General features: G+C 41.8%; 1 protein-coding gene across 4 annotated transcripts in view; it reads right to left on the bottom strand.

Annotated features, from left to right (window-relative positions):
* Nucleotides 1–13,183, bottom strand: part of lama2 (laminin, alpha 2) — a 230,871-nt gene that overhangs the window by 100,049 nt on the left and 117,639 nt on the right. For all 4 annotated transcript variants that reach the window (XM_072445577.1, XM_072445583.1, XM_072445592.1 and 1 more), the window contains exons 19-20: nt 2,673–2,800; nt 445–531 (exon numbers count right to left, since the gene is read on the bottom strand). In XM_072445577.1, coding sequence (XP_072301678.1) covers nt 445–531; nt 2,673–2,800 — 215 coding nt within the window. The remainder of the gene's footprint in view (nt 1–444; nt 532–2,672; nt 2,801–13,183) is intronic.

The following is a 13,183-nucleotide window of genomic DNA, read 5'->3' as shown; positions in this document are numbered from 1 at the left end:
TTTAAATCCTTGACGCTTGAGGTGAGAACTTTGTGTGGTATACAAATTACTTTCTATATTTATTACTGAATAACAGAATTAAGAAAAAAAAAAAGGCCAACTATGAGAATACATAAAGATGAGTTTAACGTAAGAGAAAGCAGCAAAAAACAAGCTAATCAATTCTTTATTCCCTATTTTTGCCAGAGTTGAATGACCACAAAAACCTGCACATACAGTTGCCATAGCAATTAACAATTCAAGATGGTCACAAAGTTCTCAAATGGGTGCCTATTTAAGTTTCTTCAGTGCTCAAAAAGGAGCCCCAGTACAATAAGTCCTTGAGATCTCTTTTAAAAACTTCTCTGAGCAACATCACAATTCAATTATTGTCAAAAGAAGCCCATAAATGGACCATGCTTGTCTACGGAGTGGTATTTTATTCATGTTTCATTTGATCCTTACCTGTCACATCTGGGCCCGCTGTATCCAGGAGGGCACTGGTCACACTGCACATCTCCCCCTGCTCCCATGTGGCACGTCGGGCTGAAGCTTTTTACATCCCCACGAAGGCGTTTGGGTTGGTTTGATTGCAGATTTCGGTAATGTTGTCCCAGTGTTAAGAGCGGCAGCAAGACAAAAACACAGAGGAGAGGACATCGACGTGTTAGAGCCATGATTTCTCCTCCGAAACAATCAAGGCAAAAGCATTTATTCCCTGTACGCTAGAATCTGTGCTGTCTGTCTGTGCCCCAGAATACACCCTTGCCCCCTGGAAACAGTATGTGAAATGAACTAAAAGTGTGCCACATTCAAACTAGCCCACCCACTTCCATAAACTATAGATAGCACTGCTAGCTCAGGTTCCTCCAGGCCCTCACTGGGGAGCGCAGGGATCAGGCTAATGGAGCTAGCCCAGACAGTGCTAATTCACAAACAAAAATATGACAATATAAAGACGATATAATACAGTGTCAAGAAATGTACTTTATATTATATGCGTTCATTTTTATGTCATTTTGGTATATTAACAAAATGTTATTAAAATATGTTGAACCATGTGTTTTTATTCTACATTCTACATACGGTATCTGAACATAGGACGGGAGTTGAAAATTAGCTCTGGCCATAAACTCCGTATGCGTCACATCGGCTGCAAGCTTTGTTTTGTAACTATGTATGATTGCATTGTCCCTGTCAAATTAATAAAATAAATAAAATAAATAAAATAAATAAAATAAATAAAATAAATAAAATAAATAAAATAAATAGAATAAATAAAATAAATAAAATAAATAAAATAAATAAAATAAATAAAATAAATAAAATAAATAAAATAAATAAATAAAATAAAAAATAAATAATAAATAATGTATATATCTATATATCTATATATATATATAAATAAGCAAAACAGTTATGAGTATAATTTTACAACAATATACTGTTATGTATGCATTACAATACAATTCATCACTTTGCATTATCCCTCCACATATAAGATCATTACAATTAATCTAGTTTAATCTTCTATTTTTAGTTTACTGTAATAATTTCCGTTAGTGGCCCAGAGGTGTGTGGTGTGTGTAAAGGGGTTATTCTGTTATTCTGGGACGTGGCTGGACTCTTCGGTGTCACTCTTACATAGGGTCAGGGGCCTGTCTTTAGCCCACACAGTTTAAGTCTGGCCTGTCCAACAAATACTCAGCTGTTTCTGTCTGTGCTTCATGAGGCTAAACTGGACTGGGATATTTGTGCTGGCAAAAACTCTTTTCAACTTTAGAAACACATTTTGTTATAGTTATACCGTATATAAATGTTTATGTTACAAAGGTTTTTGCGGTGGAATCATCTGTAAAGCCGCATGTTTCGAATGCAATTGGAATCAGATTTGAAGCAAACATACATTTTGCAAGAAGAACCCAAAGATCAGCGATTTGAACCCTGCTCGGACCTGCTGTCATTGTGTCTTGTCTAGAATTAATGTGATGTGTGAGTAATCGATGGTGGTCAGAGGGCACTGGATTGGAAGCCTGTACTGTATTGGAAAAGCGTGTATAAAACCTATGCATATTATTATTATTATTATAAAGTGAGAATCTCAGCCATGATGTGATATTGTTTTCATATTTAAAACAAAAGAACGACAGAAATCTCTAAGCTTTATCGGCCAATTGTTCTTACACAAAAGAAAAAGTACTTGTGCTGCGTATTTGCTGGAGGCTAACGAGCCAGCGAGTGCCTCAGCATACACCTGATAACGTTATTGAAATGAGCACGCTGTGAAAATGGCTTGGGTTAAGTACTTTGCTGCTGCGCTCCTGCTCATTTTCAGAACAGCCGTGACATTTGTAACGTGTCTTTTGTCTCCGCTACATGTGTTCCTTCCTGTTGTGATAATATTTCTTAATATTTGTGTTCACAGGGCTAAGGATTGCCACTTGTATCGAGTTAGTTAAAACCAGGCGAACAAAGTCAAGTTTAGATCATCATAAACAAAATAGGGATAGAAGTTAGAGAGGGAAAGGTCTCATAGATGTAAAATATCAGTGTGTTAAGATTTTACCGGGGGCTGGGAAAGCTCATAGTATTTTAGAAATGTCGTCTGAATAGAATAAAAATACGTGAACATTACTCGGAAACTAAACGGATTCAATGTTGCGACTATGTTTTTGTGGGGTTTTATGACTCACTTGTTGCTGGGCAGATGGAGTGGACAGGCGCAGGGCTGGCAGTCGGCAGGTGAGCCTCGGGTGGCGTGCCCATAGTAACCAGGTGAACAGGAGCCACAGAAGGGGCCGCTGGTGTTGTCTAAGCAGTTCTGTAAAAGATATAGAAATATTTACGTCGTGGTAGTTGTGGAAGTAGTGATTGTGACTGGGCCATTCAGAAGTGACAATAATAGAAGTAACAAAAAATATAGCCGCAAGCGGCAATGATCGGCCCTCGCCACGCCGCCGCCACACCGCCGCCACGCCGCAAGAGGAGGGGGCGCTAACGCGCCCCAATTGTCCTTTTATTACGCCTACTGCTGAATCTGTGACGCTGTCACATCTTCTCCCCTTTGTTTTACCATCAAAAAGCTATTTTATTTTGAATTCTTGGCAAAATGTGCAGCTTTGCCGCACAGACACCGTGACTCTTTGAATGAAAATGTGGATAACTTTTGATGGTCCTGAAGATGACGCCCTAAGAGGAGTTTGTGAAAGTCTAAAGTGTAAACATGTTCTGGCGATTTCCCCATTGGAATAACATGAAAGGTTTCGGTCATCGTTACGGCAACGCCATAACAATTATGACATGGGTCTCATTGACTTTTTTGATGGGGGATGCTAAAATTGAGTTTTGTGTCAAATTTCATATAATTTCGCAAAACTAAACATTTAACCTCCATATAAAATCTGTAGGGGGCGCTGTGGCGCCAAATGAATTTATTTCACTTCAAGTAGGTTTAGGGCAAAGAGTTTAACAACTGATTCTAATTTGACGCAATTCAGACTTTATCTGCGCAAACGGCAGAAATTTTAAATATGGGAGATTTCTGAAATTCTAGCTACAGTTTGCGGCTTCGCCGCACAGAGACCGTGAGAGGTATCAATGTAATTTGGATAACTTTTGATGTCCCACTCCTCAGTAGCATTTTCACCAAATTTGAGCTTTTTAGGGCCAACGCCCTGGGAGGAGTTCGTAAAAGTACGACGTTTGGAAAAACTCCGAAGTCATGTTTAGCCATTTTTGAAGCAATATGGCCGACATTTGGTTGGGCGGACGGCGTTGCCGTAATAATATTTTTTACTTCTCTTGTCACCATCTACCTCTGCGCCAAATTTCATGATTCTACGATCAGATTTTTTTTGGGTCATTTCCCATCTCTCAATGCATTTTTGGTACATTTGGGGGCGCTGACGCGCCAATTTTTTTTATTTTAGAAAAGGGAAATAGCCAGAATGTAGAGAGGCACGATTTTTAGAGGTGTGAACATTTTTGTGACTTTTCGTCAATGTTCACTGGGTGAAAAATAGGGGGGTTGGTCCCGAGAAGAAGAAGAAGAAGAAGAAGAAAGAATTAAAGCCGCAAGCGGCATCCAACGGCCCTCGCGGGCCGCCGGCCTTCCGACTCTGCGCTTTCGACTTGATAAAGATGGCGCCCTTATTGTGTTGAATTAAAAAAGAACTTGACAGACGGGGACACATTGGACATGGCCAATCCAGTGCAAATCAACACAAGTGTCAGTCAAATTTGCTGCGCCGCCGCACAGAGACCTTAGCATTTGGAATAAAAATATGGATAACTTTTGATGCCGCGCTTGTGTAGATGATATTTCCCAAAGTAAAGCTTGATCGAGCTATTGCCCACGGAGGAGTTTGTTAAAGTGTGAAGCGTAAATGTGAACATTTCAAGGATTTGGCGTTTTTCCCATTTGTGACAGTATATTTGCAGCTCCACGGCACAGAGACCGTACCACTTAAAATCAAAATATGACTAACTTTTGATGCCCCGTTTGTGTAGATGATTTTCCCCAAATATGAGCTTGATCGGGCAATCGCCCTAGGAGGAGTTCGTTAAAGTGTGAAGCGTAAAAATGTGGTCATTTTAGAGATTTCGCTGTTTTCCCATTTCTGACATATATTTGCGGGTCCGCCACACAGAGACCGTAGCACTTAGAATCAAAATATGGATAAGTTTTGATGCCCCGCTTGTGTAGATGATATTCTCCAAATATGAACTTGATCGGACAATCACCCTAGGAGGAGTTCATTAAAGTGTGAAGGGTAAAAATGTGGTGATTTGAGCGATTCTACGATTTTCCCATAAGGATAACATGGGATGTTTCTGTCAACGCTACGGTTACGCCGTACAAAATATGACTTTGGCTCTCATACTTTTATGATCAGGATGGCAAATTAGAATTTTGTTCAAAATATCATGTCATTTGGAAAAACTCTATTGTTTATAGACCACTCTGAAGGCCAAATAGTCAGAATTCTGGGAAACGTTTGCGGCTCCGTCGCACAGAGACCGTAAAAGTTATCCTTAAAATTTGGATAACTTTAGATGCCCCACTTGTCTAGAGGACGTACACCAATTTTGAGGTTGGTGGGCAAAACGCACTAGGAGGACTTCGTTAAAGTGTAAAACATAAAAATGTGGTAATTTGAGAGATTTTGTGGTTTTCCCATAGGGATAACATGGGAGGTTTCTGTCATCGCTACGACTACGCCGTAAAAAATTAGGCATTTTTGTGATTGGCTTTTGTGATTGGGACGGCAAAGTAGAATTTTGGGTAAAGTTTAGACAATTTTGGTAAAACTAATTTTTGACCTTCAATGTTAATTTAAAGGTCACTCTGTAGGGGGCGCTATCGCGCCCATTTCAATTTTGTCAGCCTAAACTGGTCCAAACTAGAAAGTTTAACAACTGATTCAAATTTGGTCCTAATCGGACTGGTTTTGATCAAATGGGAACAATTTTTAGATCTGCAATATTCCAAAATAAGTTGTCCAACTTTGCGGCTGCGCCGCACACAGACCGTAAAAGGTATCTCAAAAAATTGGATAACTTTAGATGTCCCACTTGTCCAGAGGACGTACGCCGATTTTGAAGTCGGTGGGCAAAACGCCCTAGGAGGAGTTCGTCAAAGTTTGACGTAAACAAAATGGCTAACTCAGCTTGTTTTCATTTTCAAAGGAAGATGGCGGCCATAGGGTAAGTCTGGGGGCGTGGCCACAATAATATATTTTTTTTGTCCTCACGAGAGGAATGCGTGTCCCGAATTTCGTAGCTTTACGACAAAGTTGACCTCGGGGCGTCTTCCATAGGCGCAATGTATTTTGACTTTTGTCGGTGGCGCTGTCGCGACATTTTTTAACGAAAAAAAAAATGGCCCAGAAAAAATCAAATTTTTCGCCGATTCTGAATTTTGGGCAAAGTTTGGTGAGTTTTTGAGCACGTTCAGGGGGTCAAATTAGAGCTCAAAAAGCAGAAGAACAAGAAAAATAAAAATAATTAAAGCCGCAAGCGGCATCCAACGGCCCTCGCGGGCCGCCGGCCTTCCGACTCTGCGCTTTTGACTTGATAAAGATGGCGCCCTTATTGTGTCTTGAATAAAAAAAGAACTTGACAGACGGCGACACATTGGACATGGCCAATCCAGTGCAAATGAACACAAGTGTCAGTCAAATTTGCTGCGCCGCCGCACAGAGACCGTAGCACTTGGAATAAAAATATGGATACCTTTTGATGCCCCGCTTGTGTAGATGATTTTTCCCAAAGTAAAGCTTGATCGAGCTATTGCCCACGGAGGAGTTTGTTAAAGTGTGAAGCGTAAATGTGAACATTTCAAGGATTTGGCGTTTTTCCCATTTGTGACAGTATATTTGCAGCTCCACGGCACAGAGACCGTACCACTTAAAATCAAAATATGGATAACTTTTGATGCCCTGTTTGTGTAGATGATTTTCCCCAAATATGAGCTTGATCGGGCAATCGGCCTAGGAGGAGTTCGTTAAAGTGTGAAGCGTAAAAATGTGGTGATTTTAGAGATTTCGCTGTTTTCCCATTTCTGACATATATTTGCGGGTCCGCCACACAGAGACCGTAGCACTTAGAATCAAAATATGGGTAAGTTTTGATGCCCCGCTTGTGTAGATGATATTCTCCAAATATGAACTTGATCGGACAATCGCCCTAGGAGGAGTTTGTTAAAGTGTGAAGCGTAAAAATGTGGTGACTTGAGCGATTCTACGATTTTCCCATAAGGATAACATGGGATGTTTCTGTCAACGCTACGGTTACGCCGTACAAAATATGACTTTGGCTCTCATACTTTTATGATCAGGATGGCAAATTAGAATTTCGTTCAAAATATCATGTCATTTGGAAAAACTCTATTGTTTATAGGCCACTCTGAAGGCCAAATAGTCAGAATTCTGGGAAACGTTTGCGGCTCCGTCGCACAAAGACCGTAAAAGTTATCCTTAAAATTTGGATAACTTTAGATGCCCCACTTGTCTAGAGGACGTACACCAATTTTGAGGTTGGTGGGCAAAACGCACTAGGAGGACTTCGTTAAAGTGTAAAACATAAAAATGTGGTAATTTGAGAGATTTTGTGGTTTTCCCATAGGGATAACATAGGAGGTTTCTGTCATCGCTACGACTACGCCGTAAAAAATTAGGCATTTTTGTGATTGGCTTTTGTGATTGGGACGGCAAAGTAGAATTTTGGGTAAAGTTTAGACAATTTTGGTAAAACTAATTTTTGACCTTCAATGTTAATTTAAAGGTCACTCTGTAGGGGGCGCTATCGCGCCCATTTCAATTTTGTCAGCCTAAACTGGTCCAAACTAGAAAGTTTAACAACTGATTCAAATTTGGTCCTAATCGGACTGGTTTTGATCAAATGGGAACAATTTTTAGATCTGCAATATTCCAAAATAAGTTGTCCAACTTTGCGGCTGCGCCGCACACAGACCGTAAAAGGTATCTCAAAAAATTGGATAACTTTAGATGTCCCACTTGTCCAGAGGACGTACGCCGATTTTGAAGTCGGTGGGCAAAACGCCCTAGGAGGAGTTCGTCAAAGTTTGACGTAAACAAAATGGCTAACTCAGCTTGTTTTCATTTTCAAAGGAAGATGGCGGCCATAGGGTAAGTCTGGGGGCGTGGCCACAATAATATATTTTTTTTGTCCTCACGAGAGGAATGCGTGTCCCGAATTTCGTAGCTTTACGACAAAGTTGACCTCGGGGCGTCTTCCATAGGCGCAATGTATTTTGACTTTTGTCGGTGGCGCTGTCGCGCCATTTTTTAACGAAAAAAAAAATGGCCCAGAAAAAATCAAATTTTTCGCCGATTCTGAATTTTGGGCAAAGTTTGGTGAGTTTTTGAGCACGTTCAGGGGGTCAAATTAGAGCTCAAAAAGCAGAAGAACAAGAAAAATAAAAATAATTAAAGCCGCAAGCGGCATCCAACGGCCCTCGCGGGCCGCCGGCCTTCCGACTCTGCGCTTTTGACTTGATAAAGATGGCGCCCTTATTGTGTCTTGAATAAAAAAAGAACTTGACAGACGGCGACACATTGGACATGGCCAATCCAGTGCAAATGAACACAAGTGTCAGTCAAATTTGCTGCGCCGCCGCACAGAGACCGTAGCACTTGGAATAAAAATATGGATACCTTTTGATGCCCCGCTTGTGTAGATGATTTTTCCCAAAGTAAAGCTTGATCGAGCTATTGCCCACGGAGGAGTTTGTTAAAGTGTGAAGCGTAAATGTGAACATTTCAAGGATTTGGCGTTTTTCCCATTTGTGACAGTATATTTGCAGCTCCACGGCACAGAGACCGTACCACTTAAAATCAAAATATGGATAACTTTTGATGCCCCGTTTGTGTAGATGATTTTCCCCAAATATGAGCTTGATCGGGCAATCGGCCTAGGAGGAGTTCGTTAAAGTGTGAAGCGTAAAAATGTGGTGATTTTAGAGATTTCGCTGTTTTCCCATTTCTGACATATATTTGCGGGTCCGCCACACAGAGACCGTAGCACTTAGAATCAAAATATGGGTAAGTTTTGATGCCCCGCTTGTGTAGATGATATTCTCCAAATATGAACTTGATCGGACAATCGCCCTAGGAGGAGTTTGTTAAAGTGTGAAGCGTAAAAATGTGGTGACTTGAGCGATTCTACGATTTTCCCATAAGGATAACATGGGATGTTTCTGTCAACGCTACGGTTACGCCGTACAAAATATGACTTTGGCTCTCATACTTTTATGATCAGGATGGCAAATTAGAATTTCGTTCAAAATATCATGTCATTTGGAAAAACTCTATTGTTTATAGGCCACTCTGAAGGCCAAATAGTCAGAATTCTGGGAAACGTTTGCGGCTCCGTCGCACAAAGACCGTAAAAGTTATCCTTAAAATTTGGATAACTTTAGATACACCACTTGTCTAGAGGACGTACACCGATTTTGAGGTTGGTGGGCAAAACGCACTAGGAGGACTTCGTTAAAGTGTAAAACATAAAAATGTGGTAATTTGAGAGATTTTGTGGTTTTCCCATAGGGATAACATGGGAGGTTTCTGTCATCGCTACGACTACGGCGTAAAAATTTAGGCATTTTTGTGATTGGCTTTTGTGATCGGGACGGCAAAATAGAATTTTGGGTAAAGTTTAGACAATTTTGGTAAAACTAATTTTTGACCTTCAATGTTAATTTAAAGGTCACTCTGTAGGGGGCGCTATCACTGCCATTTCAATTTTGTCAGCCTAAACTGGTCCAAACTAGAAAGTTTAACAACTGATTCAAATTTGGTCCTAATCGGACTGGTTTTGATCAAATGGGAGCAATTTTTAGACCTGCAATATTCCAAAATAAGTTGTCCAACTTTGCGGCTGTGCCGCACACAGACCGTAAAAGGTATCTCAAAAAATTGAATAACTTTAGATGCCCCACTTGTCCAGAGGACGTACGCCGATTTTGAAGTCGGTGGGCAAAACGCCCTAGGAGGAGTTCGTCAAAGTTTGACGTAAACAAAATGGCTAACTCAGCTTGTTTTCATTTTCAAAGGAAGATGGCGGCCATAGGGTAAGTTTGGGGGCGTGGCCACAATGATTTTTTTTGTTTATCCTCACGAGAGGAATGCGTGTCCCGAATTTCGTAGCTTTACGCCAAAGTTGACCTCGGGGCGTCTCCCATAGGCGCAATGTATTTTGACTTTTGTCGGTGGCGCTGTCGCGCCATTTTTTAACGAAAAAAAAAATGGCCCAAAAAAAATAAAAATTTTCGCCGATTCTGAATTTTGGGCAAAGTTTGGTGAGTTTTTGAGCATGTTCAGGGGGTCAAATTAGAGATCAAAGCGCTGAAGAAGAACAAGAAAAATTAAAGCCGCAAGCGGCATCCAACGGCCCTCGCGGGCCGCCGGCCTTCCGACTCTGCGCTTTTGACTTGATAAAGATGGCGCCCTTATTGTGTCTTGAATAAAAAAAGAACTTGACAGACGGCGACACATTGGACATGGCCAATCCAGTGCAAATGAACACAAGTGTCAGTCAAATTTGCTGCGCCGCCACACAGAGACCGTAGCACTTGGAATAAAAATATGGATACCTTTTGATGCCCCGCTTGTGTAGATGATTTTTCCCAAAGTAAAGCTTGATCGAGCTATTGCCCACGGAGGAGTTTGTTAAAGTGTGAAGCGTAAATGTGAACATTTCAAGGATTTGGCGTTTTTCCCATTTGTGACAGTATATTTGCAGCTCCACGGCACAGAGACCGTACCACTTAAAATCAAAATATGGATAACTTTTGATGCCCCGTTTGTGTAGATGATTTTCCCCAAATATGAGCTTGATCGGGCAATCGGCCTAGGAGGAGTTCGTTAAAGTGTGAAGCGTAAAAATGTGGTGATTTTAGAGATTTCGCTGTTTTCCCATTTCTGACATATATTTGCGGGTCCGCCACACAGAGACCGTAGCACTTAGAATCAAAATATGGGTAAGTTTTGATGCCCCGCTTGTGTAGATGATATTCTCCAAATATGAACTTGATCGGACAATCGCCCTAGGAGGAGTTTGTTAAAGTGTGAAGCGTAAAAATGTGGTGACTTGAGCGATTCTACGATTTTCCCATAAGGATAACATGGGATGTTTCTGTCAACGCTACGGTTACGCCGTACAAAATATGACTTTGGCTCTCATACTTTTATGATCAGGATGGCAAATTAGAATTTCGTTCAAAATATCATGTCATTTGGAAAAACTCTATTGTTTATAGGCCACTCTGAAGGCCAAATAGTCAGAATTCTGGGAAACGTTTGCGGCTCCGTCGCACAAAGACCGTAAAAGTTATCCTTAAAATTTGGATAACTTTAGATACACCACTTGTCTAGAGGACGTACACCGATTTTGAGGTTGGTGGGCAAAACGCACTAGGAGGACTTCGTTAAAGTGTAAAACATAAAAATGTGGTAATTTGAGAGATTTTGTGGTTTTCCCATAGGGATAACATGGGAGGTTTCTGTCATCGCTACGACTACGGCGTAAAAATTTAGGCATTTTTGTGATTGGCTTTTGTGATCGGGACGGCAAAATAGAATTTTGGGTAAAGTTTAGACAATTTTGGTAAAACTAATTTTTGACCTTCAATGTTAATTTAAAGGTCACTCTGTAGGGGGCGCTATCACTGCCATTTCAATTTTGTCAGCCTAAACTGGTCCAAACTAGAAAGTTTAACAACTGATTCAAATTTGGTCCTAATCGGACTGGTTTTGATCAAATGGGAGCAATTTTTAGACCTGCAATATTCCAAAATAAGTTGTCCAACTTTGCGGCTGCGCCGCACACAGACCGTAAAAGGTATCTCAAAAAATTGAATAACTTTAGATGCCCCACTTGTCCAGAGGACGTACGCCGATTTTGAAGTCGGTGGGCAAAACGTCCTAGGAGGAGTTCGTCAAAGTTTGACGTAAACAAAATGGCTAACTCAGCTTGTTTTCATTTTCAAAGGAAGATGGCGGCCATAGGGTAAGTTTGGGGGCGTGGCCACAATGATTTTTTTTGTTTATCCTCACGAGAGGAATGCGTGTCCCGAATTTCGTAGCTTTACGCCAAAGTTGACCTCGGGGCGTCTCCCATAGGCGCAATGTATTTTGACTTTTGTCGGTGGCGCTGTCGCGCCATTTTTTAACGAAAAAAAAAATGGCCCAGAAAAAATAAAATTTTTCGCCGATTCTGAATTTTGGGCAAAGTTTGGTGAGTTTTTGAGCATGTTCAGGGGGTCAAATTAGAGATCAAAGCGCTGAAGAAGAACAAGAAAAATAATAATAATAATAATAATAATAATATTTTTAGCAAAAACAATATAGCCGTTTTTACTATAACAACAAATGATACATCGTTTGAAAGCTCTAAGCCTTCCCGATGCCGCCATGGGGTGGAATCATCATTACGAGCGCTTACGCGCTCGTCACTCCCTATTCCGTCGGGATGCCCCGCCCACTCCCCATAGACTTCCATTGATTTGAGCAGATACAAGCATGGCCCATGCCTGCGGCATGGATTCTCGCGTACGGGACGATGCCAGGAGGGTTTTTGGAGGAATGCAGCGCTTCGCGCTGCTGTTGACTATTTCTGTCATAGCAGGAGTAAGTATGCATGATCCATGCCTTCGGCATGGGCTAGTTCACTGTACTTGCCAGGGGCGACGGGGTACCAAACATGCGGGCTGCGCCCGCATGTTTGGTCAGACAGTTGCAACGCTGCCTTCGGCAGCGTTGCGGGAGCAATAGGCCCTCCCCCTGCTGGGGCTCGGGCCTAATAATAATAATAATAATAATAATAATAATAATATTTTTAGCAAAAACAATATAGCCGTTTTTACTATAACAACAAATGATACATCGTTTGAAAGCTCTAAGCCTTCCCGATGCCGCCATGGGGTGGAATCATCATTACGAGCGCTTACGCGCTCGTCACTCCCTATTCCGTCGGGATGCCCCGCCCACTCCCCATAGACTTCCATTGATTTGAGCAGATACAAGCATGGCCCATGCCTGCGGCATGGATTCTCGCGTACGGGACGATGCCAGGAGGGTTTTTGGAGGAATGCAGCGCTTCGCGCTGCTGTTGTCAACAATTAGTGAATGGGCTACGCCCATTCACTAATTGTTGACTATTTCTGTCATAGCAGGAGTAAGTATGCATGATCCATGCCTTCGGCATGGGCTAGTTCACTGTACTTGCCAGGGGCGACGGGGTACCAAACATGCGGGCTGCGCCCGCATGTTTGGTCAGACAGTTGCAACGCTGCCTTCGGCAGCGTTGCGGGAGCAATAGGCCCTCCCCCTGCTGGGGCTCGGGCCTAATTAAAGCCGCAAGCGGGCCGCCGGTCTTCCGACTCTGCGCTTTTGACTTGATAAAGATGGCGCCCTTATTGTGTGTTGAATAAAAAAAGAACTTGACAGACGGGGACACATTGGACATGGCCAATCCAGTGCAAATCAACACAAGTGTCAGTCAAATTTGCTGCGCCGCCGCACAGAGACCGTAGCACTTGGAATAAAAATATGGATAACTTTTGATGCCGCGCTTGTGTAGATGATATTTCCCAAAGTAAAGCTTGATCGAGCTATTGCCCACGGAGGAGTTTGTTAAAGTGTGAAGCGTAAATGTGAACATTTCAAGGATTTGGCGTTTTTCC

Source organism: Eucyclogobius newberryi, unplaced genomic scaffold (assembly GCF_026437365.1).
Source record: "Eucyclogobius newberryi isolate DKJ021-1_F unplaced genomic scaffold, fEucNew1.0.hap1 SCAF_1, whole genome shotgun sequence".
In the NCBI taxonomy this organism is placed as follows: Eukaryota; Metazoa; Chordata; class Actinopteri; order Gobiiformes; family Gobiidae; genus Eucyclogobius; species Eucyclogobius newberryi.
Note: the sequence above shows the minus strand (reverse complement) of the source record. Positions and strands in the feature narration are given on the sequence as shown.